At 36.5% G+C, this 22619-nt stretch overlaps 3 protein-coding genes across 3 annotated transcripts in view; 1 reads left to right on the top strand and 2 right to left on the bottom strand.

The window, feature by feature from the left end:
- gpx3 (glutathione peroxidase 3) overlaps positions 1-22619 on the bottom strand; it is a 257310-nt gene that overhangs the window by 22337 nt on the left and 212354 nt on the right. The gene's annotated exons all lie outside the window — the stretch shown is intronic.
- On the top strand, positions 3547-5979 carry snrpg (small nuclear ribonucleoprotein polypeptide G). Its single transcript, XM_060886620.1, has 4 exons — positions 3547-3705; positions 3943-3965; positions 5525-5649; positions 5822-5979. The coding sequence occupies exons 1-4, from the start codon at positions 3674-3676 to the stop codon at positions 5870-5872; spliced, it is 231 nt and encodes a 76-aa protein (XP_060742603.1). The 5' UTR covers positions 3547-3673; the 3' UTR covers positions 5873-5979.
- Positions 9865-16913, bottom strand: ppp2caa (protein phosphatase 2 catalytic subunit alpha a). The gene is made up of 7 exons (XM_060886614.1): positions 16510-16913; positions 14822-15031; positions 14522-14695; positions 13416-13505; positions 11979-12140; positions 10945-11063; positions 9865-10669 (listed from the first exon to the last, which is right to left on the bottom strand). Exons 1-7 carry the CDS (start codon positions 16609-16611, stop codon positions 10597-10599), a joined length of 930 nt encoding a protein of 309 aa, XP_060742597.1. The 5' UTR covers positions 16612-16913; the 3' UTR covers positions 9865-10596.

The raw sequence follows: 22619 nt of genomic DNA, 5'->3' as shown, positions 1-22619 counted from the left end.
GTTCTCAATGGGATTAAGTTCTGGGGAGTTTCCTGGCCATGGACCCAAAATTTTCTATGTTTTTCTAGGCAAGATGCTCAATCATGCTGGAAAAGGCATTGCTCATCCCCAAATGATGGTTGGAAGAAGTTGCTCTTAAAGGATTTTTAGTACCATTTTTTATTCATGGGTACATTACTATTTGTATATAGACACCTGATCATTATGGAGGTTTATTGGTTTGTTTTTCTATTACTCAGTTGCAGTGTAAATCAGTGTAATGTGCTGTGAGGTGGCAGATCTCGGTCAGACTGTGATCTACCTGGTAAAACAGAGCTCTGAATATGGGGTGTGTCAGATATTTATATCTATGGATGAGACGACCCCAAGGTGAAGAGTTGAAATTTCAAGTTGAAGTGACATTTTCTGTGGCTTTCACTAATAGGAGGAGTGGAAGGGTTACTCAATCACAACAGATCGATCCAGACTCAGTGTGTTCTATTGATTAAATTCATTCATTCATTTTCTACCACTTATCCAAGCTACCTCAGGTCATGGGGAGCCTCAGGCGTCATCAGGCATCAAGGCATCGCAGGGCACACACACACACACACACACACACACACACACTCTCATTCACTCACGCAATCACACACTATGGACAAATTTCCAGAGATGCCAATCAACCTACCATGCATGTCTTTGGACTGTGGGAGGAAACCGGAGTACCCGGAGGAAACCCCCGAGGCACGGGGAGAACATGCAAACTCCACACACACAAGGCGGAGGCGGGAATCGAACCCCCAACCCTGGAGGTGTGAGGAGAACGTGCTAACCACTAAGCCACCGTGCCCCCTGATTAAATTCAAATGCAACTTATTTCTGATTGAATACTGTAGCTTTAGGAGTTAGGAGAATAGTACACTGATTGTCAGGTGCAAAATAGGGAAAACACGTACATAAAAAAAGCATCTAGAAATACAGAGAATGGATGTAGCAAATAGGCAACACACAATGGGGGTGGAAATCAGTGAATTTACTAAATTCAAATTCAAATGCATTCAATTCAAATTAAATTCAAATTTATTTGTATAGCACTTTGACATTGTCCTAGAGCAGCATTACAGAACATAAACATAGAACAAAAGGTTAATAAAAAGAATAATATAAAGATTAATAGAATACAAAATTCAAGATTAATATTAGATATATTTACATGTGTTTGTATTTATCCCCAATAAGCAAGTCTGAGGTGACTCAGGTGACTGTGGTGAGGAAAAACTCCCTTTAATGGTTAAGGAAAGACCTTGAGAGGAACCAGACTCAAAGGGGAACCTCATCCTCATCTGGGTGACACTGGAGGGTGTGATTATAAATATACAGTCTGACAAATGTTGTATTGATGAGGAGGTTGTTGTCTTCAAAGACCACATGTAGTTGGCATCTCCTCTTTAGTATCGCAGAGTCTAACTGGAGCTGGTAGATCTCTAGATGCTTTAAGATCCTTACAGAGTCTACCTCATTTCAGAGGAGGTCCAAAATTTCATCGTTAATATATCATTAATTTACACAATGTGTTTTCATATATATATATATATATATATATATATATATATATATATATATATATATATATATATATATATATATATATATATATATATATATATAACATGATTTAATCATGTATTTTCACAATCTTGGATAAAATCAAACACCACAATCTCAGCTTAACTGTGAACTGAACTCGGGTCACTGCCAACCTGAAGAAGTCGCATGGACGTTACAGCATAGTGAAATTCTTTCTTTACATATACCAAATTTGGAGGTTGGGGTCAGAGCACAGGGCCAGCCATGATACAGCACCACTGGAGCAGTAAGAGTTAAGATAAGATAAGATACGTTATACCTTTATTCGTCCCACAATGGGGAAATTTCTCTGTTTTTATCCCCAATGAGCAAGTCTCAGAATTTCAATCATTTTGCACACACTGTACAATATTTCAGTTGTTGCTGTTTTTACACAATCTTATACACTATCTCAGGGACCTGCTGCTAAGAAACTGTGTTAATTCTAGTATTACTGCACGCAATATTGTCTGAACTTACAGTATTTACATATAGTATTGACACTGGTCGGTCAGCGCTGTTTTTTGTTTACTGTCTTTTGTGTATTGTCTTTTTTGTATTGTGTGTATTGTCTTGTAACCTTTTGTCTGCACTGTCTTTTGTCCTGCACTGTCTTGTCTGTCTTGTCCTGCATTGTTTTGTATGTATTGTCCTGCACTGTCTTGTCCTGCATTGTTTTGTATGTATTGTCCTGCACTGTCTTGTCTGTCTTGTCCTGCATTGTTTTGTATGTATTGTCCTGCACTGTCTTGTTTGTCTTGTCCTGCACTGTTTGCACCAGGTTGCACAGTTGCACTTTATGTGGCTAGGACTACTTACTAAGTCCTTAGCCCTGTCTTTGTTTTATGTAGCACCATGATCCTGGAGAAACGTTGTCTCATTTCACTGTGTACTGCAACAGCTATATATGGTTGAAATGAAAATAAAAGCTTCTTGACTTGACTTGACTCTAAGGTTAAGGAGCCTTGCTCAAGGGCCCCAACAGTGGCAGCTTGGCAGCGCTGGGGTTTGAACCATGATCAACCGCTTGAGCCACGACTGCCTTAACAACTACAACAACTGTTGTTAAAAGTCTTACTACTTAAAAATCTAAACACTAAAGACAAGCATGACTTTACTGAGAACCAACAAAACCGGGATCCCTTCTGACCATAACAGCAGTGTACTAGATTCTTACATATTGGTTCTTTAGGTCATGTCTTGACCTCTCGCCACAATTATTCTTCCTATGTTTAACTCGATAACCTCAGGCTAGCCTGAGGTTGTTTTCTGGCACACATCTTTCATTGCCCATCTTTAAAGTCGTTGTTGGGCTTAGTTTTGCAGGAAAGCACACTGGTTATAAAATTCACTGGATATAGACAACATCCAGTATATATTTAAAGTTTGATCATATATATTACATAACTAATATGAAACTAAGATCACAGCGACTCCGGCCAAGGATCAAAATCAACAGCGCTAAAAAGTGTGAACAACCAATAACATATATATTATATATATTAATGGTTACATAATATTATATACAGAAAACAGAATAAAACAGAATAAAAAATATTACATACAACAACATAACCACAATATTTCATAATGTAATGGTGTCTTTTAATAGAAACACTACCATCTGAATTCATCACATTCATGCTTTATAAAACAGAAACGTGTCAATAGAAACAACACTTGCATATTGAGAAAAATACGAGCAAACACTTAAATATGTGCAAGCACGGAAATCACGTGCAAATACACATTTAAATACATTCAAACGCATGCAATTGTGCAAAACGTGCAAATGCAAAACACACGTGCACGCGCATCGAACTCAGATTTTTAAATATTTTGGCACATAGAGGTAAATTGTGCCCGCAGACGAGCGTCCCCTGGTGGCCACCGTAGGATAAACAATAACGTTCACCCTCCACGGCGGCAGGTGGCGCTGCTGCGCGTGCTACCGATTCCGTTTTTACGCGCGTGTTTTTCCCTTTTGTTTTCTTTCCAGAAACGCGTTTCATACGACATTTGACTGTCTTCGTTTGAGGTGGAAAAGTAGATAAAACACACAAACATGAGTAAAGCACATCCACCAGAGTTAAAGAAGTAAGTATGTGGAGATAAACGTGTGGTTTAAACCGTCATCTGTGGCGTTTAAACCGCTTTCTCATCGTGTTCGTTAGCATGTTTGGCTAATTAGCCGGTTAGCATGTTGAATCACCTCAGAACTGAAACACAAAACCCTTTAAATTACATCGTTAATTCTCTGTTTTTCAAGAAAATAGACGTATTAAAGTGTTGGAAATGTAATTTATTTATATAAATATGTTCTTTCTTTTGCAGGTTTATGGATAAGAAACTGTCACGTGAGTAGATTTATTATTATTAACTTCTAAACTAACTAATGTTAAGTGGGGTTTATTTTATTTGTTGCTATAATAACAGACAATCCCGAACGAACAGGATTTTGACCCTGAATTATGTGAATTTCTGTATAGATTTATTCTAATGTTTGCTCCAGATGAATGTTCCTTACATTGGATGTAGTGTGAGGTCTAAGGGCTGATTTACAGAACTTCACATATTCATACATAGGGCCGGGCGATAAGGCTGAAAACTGTATCACGATATCAGTGTTTCGTATCGGTCGATATCGATAATTATTGATATTTTTTATGACCCATTTAAAATAAGGACCAGGAGAAAAATCTATTACATTTAAACATTTTTATTTTAAACTTTAACCTTCCTCTGATCGTAATCCCCTCAGTTATTAAGACAGAAATGTTAACAACCAGGAAAACTCAAATAATTATAATGTAAACATAAGTCTAAAGTCACAATGAACACTTAACACTTATCTCTTAACATTTAAGGTGCAAAATGTAAGAAATGCTTAATAGAGTAATAAAATATTGCGAAGTATTAAGTATAAACATAGAGAAACGGTCTTGCATAATTTGCAGACGTCATTGGTGTGACTACGGTCAGACTTACAATATCTAAAAAACTGCCATACTTGTGAGCTGACTTTTCCTCTTTTATTTACAATTTCCTCACTCGCATGCGGATCTCTCGAGTCTGGTCTGGTTCCTCTTAAGGTTTCTTCATCGTCGGGAGTTTTTTCCTCACCTCGGGCTTGTTCGTTAGAGATAAATGTTAGAGATGTGTAGTAACTTGAACATTTTTATTGTTTCTGTACTTCTGTAAAGATACTTTGAGACAATGTCGATTGTTAAAAGCGCTACAAAAATATATTGATTTAAAAATAATATAAAAAAAATCGATTATTGCGGTCAGTGTTTGGTTATAGACAGAATTAATTAATTTATTCTGTATTATTTAGTACACCTGAAGGGTCAGAAGTGATTTCCACAGCATGACACATCAGCACCAAAACAGTTTTGTCCAGCTGGTTTACTAGTAAAACAATAAAATGTTCACTGAGTTCATCCACAGCCTTGTTAAGCACAGCTTCAAAACCACATTGTTGTTCTTCTTATTATTATTATTATTATTATGGGATGTATTTCTACATCCAATTTTAGTAAAGTTTAGTATAAATTTTTGTACAAGACAAACCAGATTACACATGCTGATATTTTTTCTACTCATCTGAATGTTGTTGAATTCCAGTCCTCTGAATATTACCAGGCGCAGCTGATTTGCATTTGTTGTAGCTGCCCATAAAACTCTAGCTAAATTACTGGGTTCTACAAAAGTTTTATTTGACATTTTTAAGGAAAAAGTAGTTAATCAAAGATGTGGTGCGTGTGTGTGTGTGTGTGTGTGTGTGTTCATCTTGCTACCTCATGTGATTGGTTAATGAATGGTATCCTGCTATATGGTTATAAATAAATGCAAGAAAAACATGTTTTGAACCAGCTGAACATTTTGCCCTTCCCTTTCTTTATTAAACCTTTAGTGAAGCTGAATGGTGGTCGCCACGTCCAAGGAATCCTGCGAGGATTCGATCCGTTTATGAATCTGGTGGTGGATGACAGCATTGAAATGTCCGCCGGTGGGCAGCAGAACACTATTGGCATGGTGGTCAGTAATCTTGTTTCCCTTCATTGTAAATGTAGCTAGTCAACTGTGAGTCAGAAGCATTTGGGGTATTTTGTGAAACTAATTAAACATGTAACAGTACCACAGGACACACAGCTATGTCAGTAGGTTGAGTTGCTTTTATTTTCCTGAGCTGTTTTCTCTTTATTTACAGGTCATAAGAGGAAACAGTATTATCATGCTGGAGGCTCTGGAGAGAGTATGATAATGACTTTCCTTCGTCCTTGAACCCTTCTTGTTTTTTGGATCTGCAATGTGTGAATGAGCTTTTTTTTTTTTTTTTTTTTTTTTTTATTATTTTATATAATGTTAGAATTGTTTGCTTTTGAAATCAATAAATGGTGAATAAACTGTCATTGTGTCACTTATTTTATATTTTGTTTATGGAAATATTACTGGACCAAAAGTGCAATTGGGCTCATGAGGCGTTTCTTAATTCTTCTGGTTCTTTTGAGTGGTTTTGTGCAATATTATTCAATACATTTCTTCTTTAGCTTTTTATGTTCGTCAGCTTACTTCAACTTTAAAATGAAAACTTTTACGCCCTGTTTTTGTTTTGACAGAGAGCAAGAAATTTTGATTTAATCGTTGATCCTGTGGAGGATTAGTTTGTTTGTAAGGGGAAACTATTTCGTGTGAAAAAGAGTAATCTTAAGTAATCTTATGAGGTTCACTGACAATATGGCTGCTATTTGATAATTATCTCTAATGGGGTGAAGCCTAATTCATTCAAGCAGCTATAATTATGTCGCTTTGTAGAAGCCAACATTCTGTTTTCCTATTTAAGCTTAGACAAAAATTTATCAAGAGTAACTCCTCCTAGGGCTTTCGAGCCACATGCACCAAATTCGGATATTTTGTAGACCCTGGTCTGAAGTTTGTTGCTATTACTTTTATAAGCGATCTGAGTACCAGTACTTCCGGTACCGGGTCTCAAAGTGGCCTTTTTCCCATAGACTCCCATTATAAAGTTTGGAGGTTTATAACTCGGCAAGCTTTCGAACTCTCTACACCAAACTCAGCTCCTTTAGGGTGATACTCTGAACAAACTTTTACATTGGTGTACCGACTGGCCTTCCGGTTGTCCCGCAGCCCCGCCCCCAAAATATGCAAAATCAAAAAAGTTTTTACAACATGGACATGTGACATATCAAAACACTCAGAACGAGGGGAACTTCCTCAAGTGTATGCTGATGATGTCACGTGAAAACAAAAAACAGTACAACATGGACATGTGGCATATCAAAACATCCAAGGAGGGGAATTGCGTCACCGGTTTTCAGATGACGTCACATGCTCGTCTCCACTTGCCTCCAAATGTATTGGCACCCTAGCACTCCACTAGATTTCACAAGTTTTATGTCCACTTGCCTCCAAAAAGCACCGGCAATTGCGAATACTTGCCTCGTCAAAGCCAACATCAAAGTTTGTTGCGACAACTTTACAAATCTAGTTCATTATTTAAGCTTAATGTGGCTCTTTGGGACAAGTTTCTGTGGATGAAAGCTGGGATTTGGGCGGTGTCACAAAACTGTTTCTCAGAACTGACGTTCCAAGTGAACTGAAATTTATTGGTTTTTTTTTTGTCCTGACTCATTTGCATGTATGACTGTATTGTCTTTTTGGACCATTTAGCCCATGCAAATGTTTGGTCATTAGCAACTATCCCAGGAATTTTGCTATATTATTTTAAATTGTGTCAAATGACTCATTTTGGTGCATAAATAATAAAAACATGCTGTCTTTTTTTAATTATTTTTTTTATTTAAGGATCAAAATTACCCAAATTACTGATCAATTCAATGTTGTTTCAACACATTTAAATTCTATACTTTTATTGTCTGTTCAAACTTTAAACAGATGAGAGACCCCAAAAAAAGTCCTTCAGTATTTAATTGTTTTGAAATGTATCTTTCAAATTATGAGAATTTATTTGACACTTGTCAAATCAAGGGCTTGATTTATAGTGTTAAAAATATGCCGTAAATTTGCACTTCCTGCTCAGTCTACACAATTTGGCAGTAACCTGGTGTTCATTGGTTCTTCTGAACCAATTATCAAAGCAATTTGCTGATAGTTTGGGGTTATTATTGTAAACGTTTGTCCAAATTTGACCTAATGGTTGAACTAAAAGGCTTGAGTGGCCAAATAAAATTGCTGTAAATGTAGCTTAGATTGTCCTTGATCACTTTGCCAGATGTAAGAAAAAAGTGTGGAAGAAGAAGAAGAATGAACCACATTCGCTATTGGATGAACCTTCAGTGCTTGGCCCCCTCACTCACTCACTCATTTTCTACCGCTTATCCGAACTACCTCGGGTCACGGGGAGCCTGTGCCTAACTCAGGCGTCATCGGGCATCAAGGCAGGATACACCCTGGACGGAGTGCCAACCCATGGACAATTTTCCAGAGATGCCAATCAACCTACCATGCATGTCTTTGGACCGGGGGGAGGAAACCGGAGTACCCGGAGGAAACCCCCGAGGCACGGGGAGAACATGCAAACTCCACACACACAAGGCGGAGGCAGGAATCGAACCCCCAACCCTGGAGGTGTGAGGCGAGCGTGCTAACCACTAAGCCACCGTGCTCCCCTGCTTGGCCCAATAATTATTATTAAACAAGGAGAAACTGGTGTGTAACTGAAAATTAAGCTTTTTAAACTCGAGTAAATACTTTTATTGGCTAGCAAAGTGTTTTGCCAAGCATCAGTTCAAAACAATGACTAGGTTGGCTGGCTTCATGTGTCTTGCAGGACGTCGGTAGCTGTTGAGCTGTGATATGGCAGAGCTGGCCAGTGGCTGGGAAAAGACCAAACTGTAGAGAAAGGACATTTCTCATAATAGTACACTGTGGTGTTTATAACAGTTTATAATCACACCCTCCAGTGTCACCCAAATGAGGACAAGGTTCCCTTTTGTGTCTGGTTCCTCTCAAGGTTTCTTCTCTTCCATCTAAGGGAGTTTTTCCTCACCACAGTCACCTCAGAGTTCATTATTGATAACTAAAGATAGATTTAAACATATAATAATCTGTAAAGCTGCTTTAAGACAACGTCCATTGTTAAAAGCGCTATACAAATAGAATTGGATTTAAATGGAGTGTAAAGTGTGCTAGAAACTATTTCTAGCTTGATCATAGATTCTAGACTGGTTCATCATGCTCTTGAAATATCATTAAGACCATCTGTGACTGGCGAGTGCGTACAGCTTGGTGAAAAACAGGGAAACCCTTAACTATATCACCCACAGATGGGTTGAGAGACTGAAAATAACACATCAATTTTATAAAGTTTTCCCGCTATGAACTCTGGAAGGGCCGTTAATTAGGATCTTAGTTCAAATAGTTGTGTTAGAACATGAAAAAACAGTATAATGTGTGGAATAGAGTTTTTTTCCTGGGTTTTGTCAGCTGATTCCCAGCAACCAGTAAGATTATTGTTTGTTACATAAAAGCTTCTTACCTTTTTGTTTAAAATCTGTAAACATTTCTTTTCTAGTTTAAAAGTTTAAATTATTGTTCAAATTATTAAATCATCTTATCTATGCCACTGTTGGGCCCTTGAGCAAGGCCCTTAACCCTCTCTGCTCCATGGGTGCTGTATCATAACTGACCCTGTGCTCTGACCCCAACCTCCAAAGTTATGTGAAGAAAGAATTTCACTATGCTGTAATGTACATGTGACGTACATCATATCGCTATCCATCTTTTGCGGACACAGTGTGTTATTATGAGTAATGTCCCAGCCAATGCCTGTGTACAAACTCCTGAAACGCTAAACACACTAATACTCTCATGAGATCAGTATGTAGCATTAAATCGTGTGAGGTTCAAGACTTGTGTTTATGGGTTCAAACCCAAATGAGACATAAATGATCATATCTCTCCTTATTACACTAAATCAGTGGGATTTGCTTTATGGAGCCAAATCCAAATTCTTATGAACGACTGTCACTTAAAATGTTTACCGACGGGATTTTGGGTGAAATAATATATTAGCATGGAAGCTCAGGCGCACAACTAAACTTTTCTTTGAAGATTTTTTAAGTGAAGGGAAAATTGCGTATATTTAAAATGTTTATCATTTAACAAGGACATTGTCAAAATGGTAGCGTTTTCTTATCACTATTATTATTACTGGAAGCACACACACACACACACACACACACACACGGAAACATTGCTTGCAGACAATCAGACAGAAAAACACACTTTATCTCAGGTCTGAGGCGTTAAAAACATTGTGTACACTTTTATACTGCTAGAGTGAAAAGCAATACAGCTCGCAGCTTCCATGAACGAAATACTGCTTGGTTTTACAAAGGTGTTGGTGTTGGGAACAATGCAGTTACAAAACAAATCTGCCTGTAAATCATCTACAATTCGATAACACTGAAAGATTGTACCACAAAAAGTGCATTTTTTTTTTTTTAACTTCATATAATTAAACAAAATATTAAACTTCATCTGAAAGTCTAAGATGAACGGGTTGTGCAGAATGAGCATGACACTACGCATGGCAATTTCTTCTTTTTTTCTTTCTTTCTTTCTTTCTTTTTTTTTAATTCACAATGTACAGCCAAAAGCTCCTACATCATGAACTAAAGAATAAAACACATTTGAAAAGAACACTGGTAGGATATTTAATCTGTATGGCGTTCGCTCATATCAAGGAAACCAAAGCGTTATTGTATCTCTGTAGATGTAAAACGGCTAAAAGTTTGTGTGTGTGTGTGTGTGTGTGTGTGTGTGTGTGTTTCTCGTTTTTTACCCTCCCACCCACATTATGCTGATGGCACACATTTTGGTCCGTGGACAAATTCATGTATTCAGAGATGCGATAATATTTGGAGAAATGAGAGGAGCTGATTTGATGTCAGTTCAGTCTGTGATCAGGATAATGCTGAGGAATCATCAGGCACAGAGACGTTACAGGAAGTAGTCGGGTGTCCGGCGGGTGACGTGCGGTTCCCCTCTCCTTGGCGCCGGGTCGAACTGCAAACTAAAGACAAGCGTAGGCGGTGTTAAATATTCTGTAATGGTGTTAAGTCTCTTTTCTTTAAATAAGTTCTAAAGTTCGGAGATGCTTCGCTATTTATGTTCGTCTTGGCAACAAATTTCGTTAAAAGCTCTTCGTCATAACTTCATAACTTGTACGCGCTAAGTTTATACAGAATAATCTTTAAAAAAAAAAAAAAAGACCATATTTATATTCATAGTGTAATTATCTAAACATCTATCCAGGAGCAACAGACAGTTACATGAGTTTACACTCACAATGAGTACTTGAGAGTGTCGTCGAGCTCCATGATGGCCGCCTGATTGCCGCAGCGGTAGCAGTAATTCGGAGCGCTGAAGATCGTGACGACGTTCCGCTCGTGACACCAGTTGTAGCCCTGGAAGATTTTATTTTTTATTTTTTAATATATACACATCAGACTGCGCTCTGCCACACTAACGAATATCAACATAACTCATGAACGCAACAGAAAATAAAATCTGAATAAATAAATAAATGAATGAATGAATGAATGAATAAATAAATAAAAGTCTTTTTCATATGACATCATATTTCACCCAATAAAAATATAATTATTATAATTTATATTACATTACATAAATAATTATCATAATTATAATAAACTCCACGCTTCTCTTCTGAGAAGGTTTAACACCTGATGATTTGTATTGAATTCATTCAGCTACAAGAGCATTAGTGAGATCAGACTCTGATGTCGGGATGTTGACGAATTTCCAGTTCATCAACGTCCCAAAGGTGTTGGGTGGTGTTGAGTCAGAGTCAGGGCTCAGTGCAGGACACATTCGAGATCTTCCACTCTAACCTTCACCTCTACACCGTGTCTTCATGGAGCTCAGGAGCTCTGTGTACAGGAACAGTGTCATGCTGGAAGCATCGTCATGATCGAGCCTCTTAGCTCCAATGAAGAGGAACGTTAAAGCTACATCACACAAAGACATTCTATACAATTGTGTGCTTCAGACTTTGTTTGTAGAAGAACTACATACGGGTTTGATGATCAGGGTGAAGGTCACTTTGTAGTGCATGACATTCATGAAATCTTGACATGATCTACATTTTCAGATGTTGTTTAGCAAAAGATTAACACAATACTATAAAAACAGCGATAGAAACTGTACTGATGTCTTCCTGACACACAACGTCACTAAGATGTATGTACGTGTGTGTGTGTGTGTGTGTGTGTGTATCTGGGTTAATTCAGTTCATTGTGCGTCTTAGTATTAAGATTGATGGACCAGACTTGTTATAGAACCATGAGAGTTTGTTTTACCTCCATGACTAACTGGTGAGCTCTGGACACCAGGGTCAGGGAGTTGGCGTGATTGAAGGTTTCTGAGATGTCTTGACCGAACGTGTAGCCGGCTCCTCTAGGTGAAATCCCCCAGCCACCGCGGTCATCGGGGTCCGACCACAACAGGTCGCACATGGGGCCCTGTCAATCACACAGCCGTAGGATGGGTGTTAAATTATCACAAAGAAGAATGTTACAGTCTGTAGTGCCAACAAATCAGAATCAAATCAGAATCCGAATCAGAAAGAGCTTTATTACCAAGTGTGCTTGCACATACAAGGAATTTGTTTTAGTGTCATACGCTTCCAGTTGAGTCGTTAAGAGCGTTGGTCTTCTTAGCCGCTCTAATCTCCTTATTCAGTGTGTTCCTGGCCTGACTGTACAAGACCCTGTCTCCATTTCTGTAGGCATCCTCTTTGAGTTTTGCTGTAAACCATGGCTTATTGTTGGATGTTAGATGACTTGCATTTACATTTCCAGCATTCGGCAGACGCCCTTATGGGGATGTGGTAGCCTAGTGGTTAAGGTGTTGGGGTACCAATCGGAAGGTTGTGAGTTCAAGTCCTACGTCCACCAAGCTGCCACTGCTGGGCCCCTGAGCAAGGCCCTTAACCCTCAAATGCTCAGTTGTATAAAAATGAGATAAAAATGTAAGTCGCTCTGGATAACGGCGTCTGTTAAATGCTCTAAATGTAAATGTAATGTTATCCAGAGCGACTTACATGATCGCTTTTTTTTATACAACTGAGCAATTGAAGGTTAAGGGCCTTGCTCAGGGGCCCAACAATGGCAGCTTCTTAGTGGACCTGGGATCGAACTCACAACCTTCCGATTGATAGCCCAACACCTTAATCACTAGGCTACCACACGCCCCATAGAAACTGATATATAAAGTTACCGTCTCAGTGAGCTCGTCCAGATCGTTGGCAGCAGCTCAAAATCACTCTAATTAGTGAGGCTTGTAAAACCTGCTCTGTTTCGTTGGTCCATCTAAATCTGAGACTTGTTACTATGACTACAAATAGATATAAGGTTTGCAAAATCAAGTATCTAGCTATGTTATCTGTGTGTGTGAAGAAGAAGAATCAGAATAAATCCTTCAAAATCTTTGATATTTATTAAAAACAAATGTAAAACTATGAAGCCTATTTCTACATAGAAGCTTTAACTGTTCTAAAGGAATGTAAAAGTCTCTCGAGTTTTCCGATTGCAATCTTTACAAAGATGTGCCTTTTAATTCCAGGAGCCGACACGATGTTCTATATCACTATAAAGCTTTTTAAACTAAATGCAATTCAGTCACATTCGTATGAGAACATTCGTGTAATCTTGTAAAATGGAATTAACCACCGAGGGAGGAAAAAAACGGCACTAGAAAACTCGCTGCTTTGTAGAACAGTTAGCTTAGAAACAGACCTCATGTGGGACTTCCTGGATGCGGTCCAGGGCTCGAATGTGATCCAGCGTATCGATGGACGGAGATAGTCCTCCATGGAGACAGAAAATCTACAAGAAAAAAATTTGAGTTGTGATTACGGTGTCCATAAATAGCTGGGATCCTCAAATGTTAAGATGTGAAAGGTATAATTTTACACATTGATATTGAAGAAGAGCTCAATTTAAACTTTGAAGGTCAAAGTCTGGGAAAACAATAAGACCTCATTTGTTAACTTTAAAACAAACAGTCTTTTGGATAGATTGATTATTTGTCCTCTCTGGTTTAAAAGACTAAGTTCTTAAAGACAATACACACTCAGGCAGAATTCAGGGCAGTTTCCCAAACCACATGCCCAAACTATTCTGTGCACTAAGTCTGAGTATATAATTATGTTAAAAAATAAAATCCTTTATTGTTTTTTTTTATAAATGTAACTGTCATCGTTAGTAAACACCAAAGAAACGAGCAAAACTTCTCTGATTCCTCACTGGGGACGAATTTCAACAAGGCTTTGAGTATCTCTGAGGCCGACAGATGTAGCTGTAGACCATGGTCATTAGCACAATTCGAGATAAAATAGAGATTCAAGAACAAATCCATCACCTCTGTTTGCTTTCGGTGTTTGTATTTATTTCCTATTCATGTTCTGCATGTATTTTACTCCAGCGACAGGCACAAGCCGGATGCTAGCGTCAGCAAACTCGACGTACATATTTACACACCGACATAAGCAGATGCAGCAGATATCCCACTCTCGCCCAATATGACCAATATTAAAAATGTAAATCATAAATAAATAAATAAAGGAATGAAGGAGAAAAAAAACACACAACTTCCTTCTTGTCTTTAAAAATCTACAATGAGAACAAATCAACTACTGGTTAGAAATTGTATTCTAGTGTAATATTTGATTCTTTTACTGTCTTGTAAGCATGTATTTACACTGTGTTGGCAAAAAACTCCTGCCAAACAGCATGTAGTCTGGCTTCATTTCTTGTTTTTTTCTGTCAGAATCATTCGCAACAAACCCTGAAACTCAGTCATCGTTTTTGTCTTTAACGCACTGGAGATGTAATAATGTTACCTGTGTGTCCACCAGGGCAGTGAGGGGAAGGTAGTCAAAAAGGTCAGTGAAATATTTCCAAACGTTTGCGTTCCCATATTTTCTCAGGCACTCATCGTAGAAGCCGTAAACCTGCGTGATCTGTCTGCTTTCGTGGTTCCCTCTGAGGATGGTGATTCGCTCTCTATATCGAACCTGAGAAATTACAAATAATACACTACTGAGCTCCTTCACACATGCACGATCGGAGACACTTAACTAACGTTGAGAAGCTTCCTTATTATTATCTGGAAATATTTTGTCTTGATGAATAGTCTTTACCTTTAAACACACTAGAAGGGTGACAGTCTCTACAGAGTAATAGCCTCGGTCCACATAGTCACCCATGAAGAGATAATTGGTGTCTGGTGATTTCCCGCCGATCTTAAATAGCTCCATGAGATCGTGGAATTGCCCATGGACATCTCCACACACCGTGACTGGACAACGCACCTCCTGAACGTTGGACTCCTTGGATAAAATCTCTTTAGCCTGGCAATCAGACGAATAAAGATGTGACTACAACAAAGACGCTGTGTACGCGACAATTTACCTACCGAATTGGGAAGGAAATTTGGACATAAAAAGATTAAATAGCAGTTCCCAGAAAAGGTTATTTGGATTAATAATAACAGAAGATGCAGAATCAAATAATTATTTGACGACTATTAGGCCCATCTTTCTAAAATGCCAAATGAAGGCATATTAATTATTCTAAATGTAATTAGCCAAATGACTAATGATCTAAAAAGACGCATGCAAATGCAATAAATGTGCCTATAGTTGTCTAAATCCCAACTATCACGGTATGATTTCCTCACACAGTCAACACAAAGCTTTGAAGAAGTTACTGCATGAGACAAGCACAACAATAAAATGGAAATAAGTCTAATCGATCGAGTACGTAATCGAATACAGACGGTGAAAAATGATCCCGTGCTTCCATATCATCATCAACACAGAGTCATTTACTACATTTACATTTACAGCATTTAGCAGACTACAAACGAGTAAATGACGTAAGGAAACGATGCAATAAAAAGAAAAGTATTCCTCGCTGAATAGACAACGTGAAGAGACAACGTGGTGAAACGTCGTGAATTTTTACCTCCTCACATGAGGTAACTTATAATTCTTTGTAAAAAAATCTTTCGTTCTAGGTTATATAGGTGAAGGTCAGTGAGGCGGCTCTCAGTGGAATGAGAATGAAATATTTTGATGCTAAAATTTTATTTATTTAAATTTCCTGAACTTTATTTCTGATTTTGAGATCCATGCCAAAGAACATGACACTAGAAAATGCTTAGTTTTACATATATATATATATAAAATTATATAGTAAAAAAGTTCCATTTTTTTCATGTAAAGGGTTTATAATTATTAGGGTTTATTATATATTTAGGTATATTACCAATATAATTAATATAATTATACCAAACTATTTTCTCCTCAGGTTTATATGTTTAGAGGAATTTTAAGAGCGCCATTTCTTCACAAACAAATGAAGGGGGCGTAAACTTTCGCACATCGCGGTAAACAAAGGCTGCCAAACAGTTTCCTAATAACAACAAACCCGGGTGTGATTTTATTTTTCCTCAGGTGTTATTTGTCAGAGCAAATTTCAACTCCAACACCGAAATAATCTACAAAAATCACCACCTTGTCTGTGGGGTGTTAAACGTCTGCCTGACAACGGGCGCCATTACAGCTGACACACCCCACCAAATCTGGTTGCTACCTGCAGTGCACTCAGAAACAGCCAATCAGCGTCTTCCGGAGGCGGCACGACAACCAATGAGTTGCCAACTAAGCAGGACTCTCAGCCAATAAAAACAGAACTAACCGCCGCCATCTTTAGAATCGAACATCCAGTAGCTACGGTAACTCGCCTTTATTCAGGCTACAGTAAACATGCACGAAAGTGTGCGTTCAATAACAAGTGTTAAGACGGGTTTAAGAGATCTACTTACTTTCTCGCATAGAAATTTAACCTGGTTCTCCGACAGCTGCTTGCACTCGTTCAGCTGCTCGATCCATTGATCCAGTTCTTTTGTAAACACCTTCTCATCCATAATCACCAGCCAAAAGCAAAGAAAAGAGAGAAATAAATCGTTAAAATGAGGATTTTTTTCCCGTCTAGAACACGATGTATTTGTGTTAGCTACTAAAGCTAATCCGGGTCTCGCTTCATCCGGGTCCTTCTCCGATTAAAAATATATACAGCCACGAATCAGCTCGATTCTACACATGTATGATCCTAATGTAAAGAAAATATTGTACAAGCTTTTGAAACGAGTGCTAAATAAAATCAGAAGGACAGAATTATAGACCCCGATGATTCCGAATCTGAAGCCTGCACCGCGCAGGAAGCAAAGAGGAAGCTGAGCAGCGTTCAACTGACTGGGCGCGTTACATCACGTTGTGCAGTATCTGGTTTTCTAATGACGTGCACTGTTGTAATTCTGCAGCCTGTCAGGAATATTGGATTTTTTTTTAATCAGTACTGTATTAACCTTCTGTTTCATGTAGAAAGGTCATATAGTGTTCATTTTATTGTTCCCAAATATTAAAAATAACCTAGAGAGCACAAAAGTAGCCTTGATGTTGGAAGTGTTTTCATTTAATCACAATTTAATTTGCTAATAAAGAATATTGAGCTGAACTGAATTAAATGCTGTAAACAAAAAAGAAAAACAAATAAATCCTTCTTTGAAAAAAGTTTTTTTTTTCTTTTTGCACGTTTTCTTTTTAGTAATATGTAGTCAATAATGTGTTATTTAATAATAATAATAATAATAATAATATAATAATAATAATAATTATTATTATTATTATTATTATTATATTATTATTATTTATTAATAATAATACAATAATAATTTAATATAAAAATAATTCAAAATTTTAATTGGTAATCTGACTTCCCAGTCTAAACCTTGAGCTAAATTGTAATTATGTACTATTACGTAATAGTTAAATATGTAATTAGTTAATTGATTAAAATATTAACTAACTAATTACAAACAACTGTAATTAGTTAGTTAATTAAAAAGAAAGGTAGAGTTTAATTCTATTCCTAATAAGCTTCTGATGGAGAAAGGTTATTGAAGCTATTTTAGTGTTTAGTGTTTATTTTAGTATTTTATTATAGAAGGTTTGAAGGTATATTTTGTGTATCTTGTCTTTATAGTAGGACCATATTTTTTAAGATATACTATATGCGATACATATATTATTCTCTGGGATTTCTATAAAAATCTGTGATTGACTCAATCATACAGACAACCATATAATAAAATATGCAAAAAGCAGGTTTACACTAGTTTTTATTTTGCTGTAAAATATCACAAAGATCAAGTGCTGTGACGGGGAGTTTATTAGGGTACCAAGTCTAATTCAAAACAATTTGGCACAATGTTGTTGAAGGCACCCCTGCTGCTGTGAGAGGAGGTGTTTCTATCAGCAGGGTGGAGGGAAGAGGAGAGGAGATGCTGCTGCCTGTGATGATAATAATAGACCACTGAGCAAATCTCTGCATTTCTAACCCAACCTCATTTTATATAATCAGTTATCCAAAATATGAACACGTTATAAAGACAAGACGAAAGCCATACACACACATTCTTCATCGTTCTCATCTATTAACAGCAAAAGAACCCATCAGGGTTTATAAAATTTGCCCTAACTCTTTGTGGCCTACCTTTTTACATGGTCAGAATAATCAAAAACTCACTCTCTCACTCACTCACTCATCTTCTACCGCTTATCCGAACTACCTCGGGTCATGGGGAGCCTGTGCCTATCTCAGGCGTCATTGGGCATCAAGGTAGGATACACCCTGGACGGAGTGCCAACCCATCGCAGGGCACACACACACTCTCATTCTAATCAAAAACTTGGAATGAAATTTTCAATCACGTCAGGATTAAACTGCTGATGCAGATACAAAAGTGCAGCACTAAGCCTAAGCACTTGAGGTCAAGTCCGGTCACAAGCCAAATGGGCCGCGGTCCAATAATGTACTTACCATTGTAATTACTGAAATTGGCTGCCCCACATACTTAATCCTCAGTGCTGAAATACCACAGGAATACATAATAAATGTTTCAAGGTGCATCATATTCTACTAACCTAATAAAACTTATAAAACATTGTTTTCATTGTTATACATTATACTTTACATTAGACAATGTTTATTCATTCATACCTGTTCAGTAACAGTTTTATCCGTTATGTCTCAGTGGATCCAGAGCACAGAGACTGAACACTGGATGGAACACCAGTCCATCTTAGAGCATCATACACACACAAACACTCACAATTTATATTTAACAATCCACTTAATTGCATAATTTTTGGAAAACCTTCCCAGACACGAAGAACAAGAACATACAAAAAAAAGGCCAGACAGACAAAAACCTGACTTCAGAGTTGAACCCGGGGACCCTGGACCCAGCAACAGCAGCACTGTGCTGGTACAGTAGTGCCTCGCTTTAAGTAAATCATGGTATGATGGTCTTGTTTGATTTATAATTATTTTTATCCATTTAATGTGAGACACTTGTATACAAAGACAGTTACAAGTAAAGCAGAATCCAATGCGTTATCAACATGTTCAACCTTCTGTTCACTAGAAAAAAGACTTTTTTCTACATTTATCCTTGTGATATTAACATACATATATTGTTTATTGTCCTTTACTCACATTCTGTAGCTTGTCAATATCTAATTGTATTGTATTGTATTGTATTGTATTGTATTGGGATGTGGGATGTAGTAGTGGGATTGTGGTTAAGGTGTTGGACCACTGATCGGAAGGTCATGTGTTTGAATCCCAGGTTCATAAAGCTGCCACTGCTGTGCCCCTGAGCAAGGCCCTTAATGCTCAGTTGTATAAATTGAAATAAAAATGTAAGTCACTCTGAAAAAGGGTTTCTGCTAAATGCCGTAATTGTACTGTATTGTCTCCCTGCACTCACTTGAATCCTTGAGCACATCCTTTAGACTTAATTTGCTTAGACCAGGGTGTTGGTATGGGCCAATATTTCATTCCAACCAAGCAGAAGCCATGTGAGTCTACTGAAAGACAACATCAACTAATTAAACAGGTGGAATCAAGTGTGGCTCCTGCTTGATTGGTAAGAAAACTGCACAAACACGGGCTCTTTGTGGATGAGATTGAACAACTCTGGTGTAGATGATTGATTGTATCCTGTTTATGTTATATGTCAGCATCTGGATTAGAACAACAGATGTAAAAGTACTCAAACCTAAGAATGTAAAGCAGCATGAAATGTTGTGTATGGATCTCCAATTGCCGGTTTTTCTGCTACACCAGGTAATGATTTTGATATCGGGATGCCTGTGATTACACATGAAATGGCTGATGTGATGAAACATCTAATGGTTTCACCTCACACAGAAAACCAGTACAAAATCAAACAAGAAAATATGTGATTTGAGTAATAATCATAGTATGTCTTTAAAACTGGATCAGTTCTCTCAAGTGCATCACCTGGTCATTTTCTTTTCATTTTAAGCCACCTGAGACTTTAGCAGTTGTGTCCCTTCTGTTTTTGCAGCTAAAACCAACTTCCATTATACTGTATAATTGCTCTCTTGCTTAAAATCCACTTTTCTGCACTGAAATTCACACATTTCACTTTTTGTAAATATTTACTTCATCCTTCTTACTGAAAAAACTTTAAGATAAAATTAATTTAAAGGATTGATGTACGCATAAGACAGTAATGTGTGTGTGTGTGTGTGTGTACAGGTGCTGAAAACCATTAAAATGCATTTTGTTTTCAACTGCATGCACTATTCATTTAATATTTTTTGTGCATTTAAAAAAGAGTATAAATAAGTTTTTAATAAATACAATTGAGTGCATTTGATCAAAAGCATACAAAATGAAGCTTTTAGAACAAAAAAAGCACGAAAAAAATAAGTTCAGAATTAGAATCAATTTTATTGGCCAAGTGTGTTGACATACACAAGGAATTTTGTGTGTGGGAGGTGTCAAGGAATTGACACACACTTGGCCAATAAACCTGATTCTGTTTCTGATTCTGACATATACTGTACAATACAAGGATATACTATACATATACGATATACTATACTATACAACACAAGGATACACTATACATATACTATACAACACAAGGATATACTATACATATACTATACACTATACTATACACTATACTATACAAGACAAGGATATACTGTACATGTATTATACAATATACTATACAATGCAAGGATATACTATACATGTACTATATACACTATACTATACAACACAAGGATACACTATACATATACTATATACACTATACTATACAACACAAGGATATGCTATACATATACTATACACTATACTATACAACACAAGGATATACTACACATATACTATACACTATACTATACAACACAAGGATAAACTATACATATACTATATACACTATACTATACAACACAAGGATAAACTATACATATACTATACACTATACTATACAACACAAGGATATACTATACATATACTATACACTATACTATACAACACAAGGATATACTACACATATACTATACACTATACTATACAACACAAGGATATACTATACATATACTATACACTATACTATACAACACAAGGATATACTACACATATACTATACACTATACTATACAACACAAGGATAAACTATACATATACTATACACTATACTATACAACACAAGGATAAACTATACATATACTATACACTATACTATACAACACAAGGATATACTATACATATACTATACACTATACTATACAACACAAGGATATACTACACATATACTATACACTATACTATACAACACAAGGATATACTATACATATACTATACATATACTATACACTATACTATACAACACAAGGATAAACTATACATATACTATACACTATACTATACAACACAAGGATATACTATACATATACTATACACTATACTATACTAGTCAAGGGTATACTATACATATACTATACACTATACTACACAACACAAGGATATATTATACATGTACTATACACTATACTATACAACACAAGGATATACTACACATATAATATACACTATACTATACAACACAAGGATATACTATACATACAGTATACTATACACTATACTACACAACACAAGGATATACTATACATACAGTATACTATACACTATACTATACAACACAATGATATACTATACATACAGTATACTATACACTATACTATACAACACAATGATATACTATACATACAGTATACTATACACTATACTATACAACACAATGATATACTATACATATACTATACACTATACTATACAACACAAGGATATACTATACATACAGTATACTATACACTATACTATACAACACAAGGATATACTACACATATACTATACAACACAATGATATACTATACATATACTATACACTATACTACACAACACAAGGATATACTATACATACAGTATACTATACACTATACTTACTATACAACACAAGGATATACTACACATATACTATACACTATACTACACAACACAAGGATATACTACACATATACTATACACTATACTATACAACACAAGGATATACTACACATATACTATACATATACTATACACTATACTATACAACACAAGGATACACTATACATATACTATACACATGGACTACACACACAAGGATATACTATACATACAGTATACTATACACTATACTTACTATACAACACAAGGATATACTACACATATACTATACACTATACTACACAACACAAGGATATACTACACATATACTATACACTATACTATACAACACAAGGATATACTACACATATACTATACATATACTATACACTATACTATACAACACAAGGATACACTATACATATACTATACACTATACTACACAAGACAAGGATACACTATACATACACTATACACTATACTACACAACACAAGGATATACTATACATACAGTATACTATACACTATACTTACTATACAACACAAGGATATACTACACAT

The sequence above is a fragment of the Tachysurus vachellii genome, chromosome 14 (genome assembly GCF_030014155.1).
Source record: "Tachysurus vachellii isolate PV-2020 chromosome 14, HZAU_Pvac_v1, whole genome shotgun sequence".
NCBI lineage: Eukaryota > Metazoa > Chordata > Actinopteri > Siluriformes > Bagridae > Tachysurus > Tachysurus vachellii.
The sequence above is the reverse complement of the archived record's forward strand: the minus strand, read 5'-3'. Positions and strand labels throughout refer to the sequence as shown.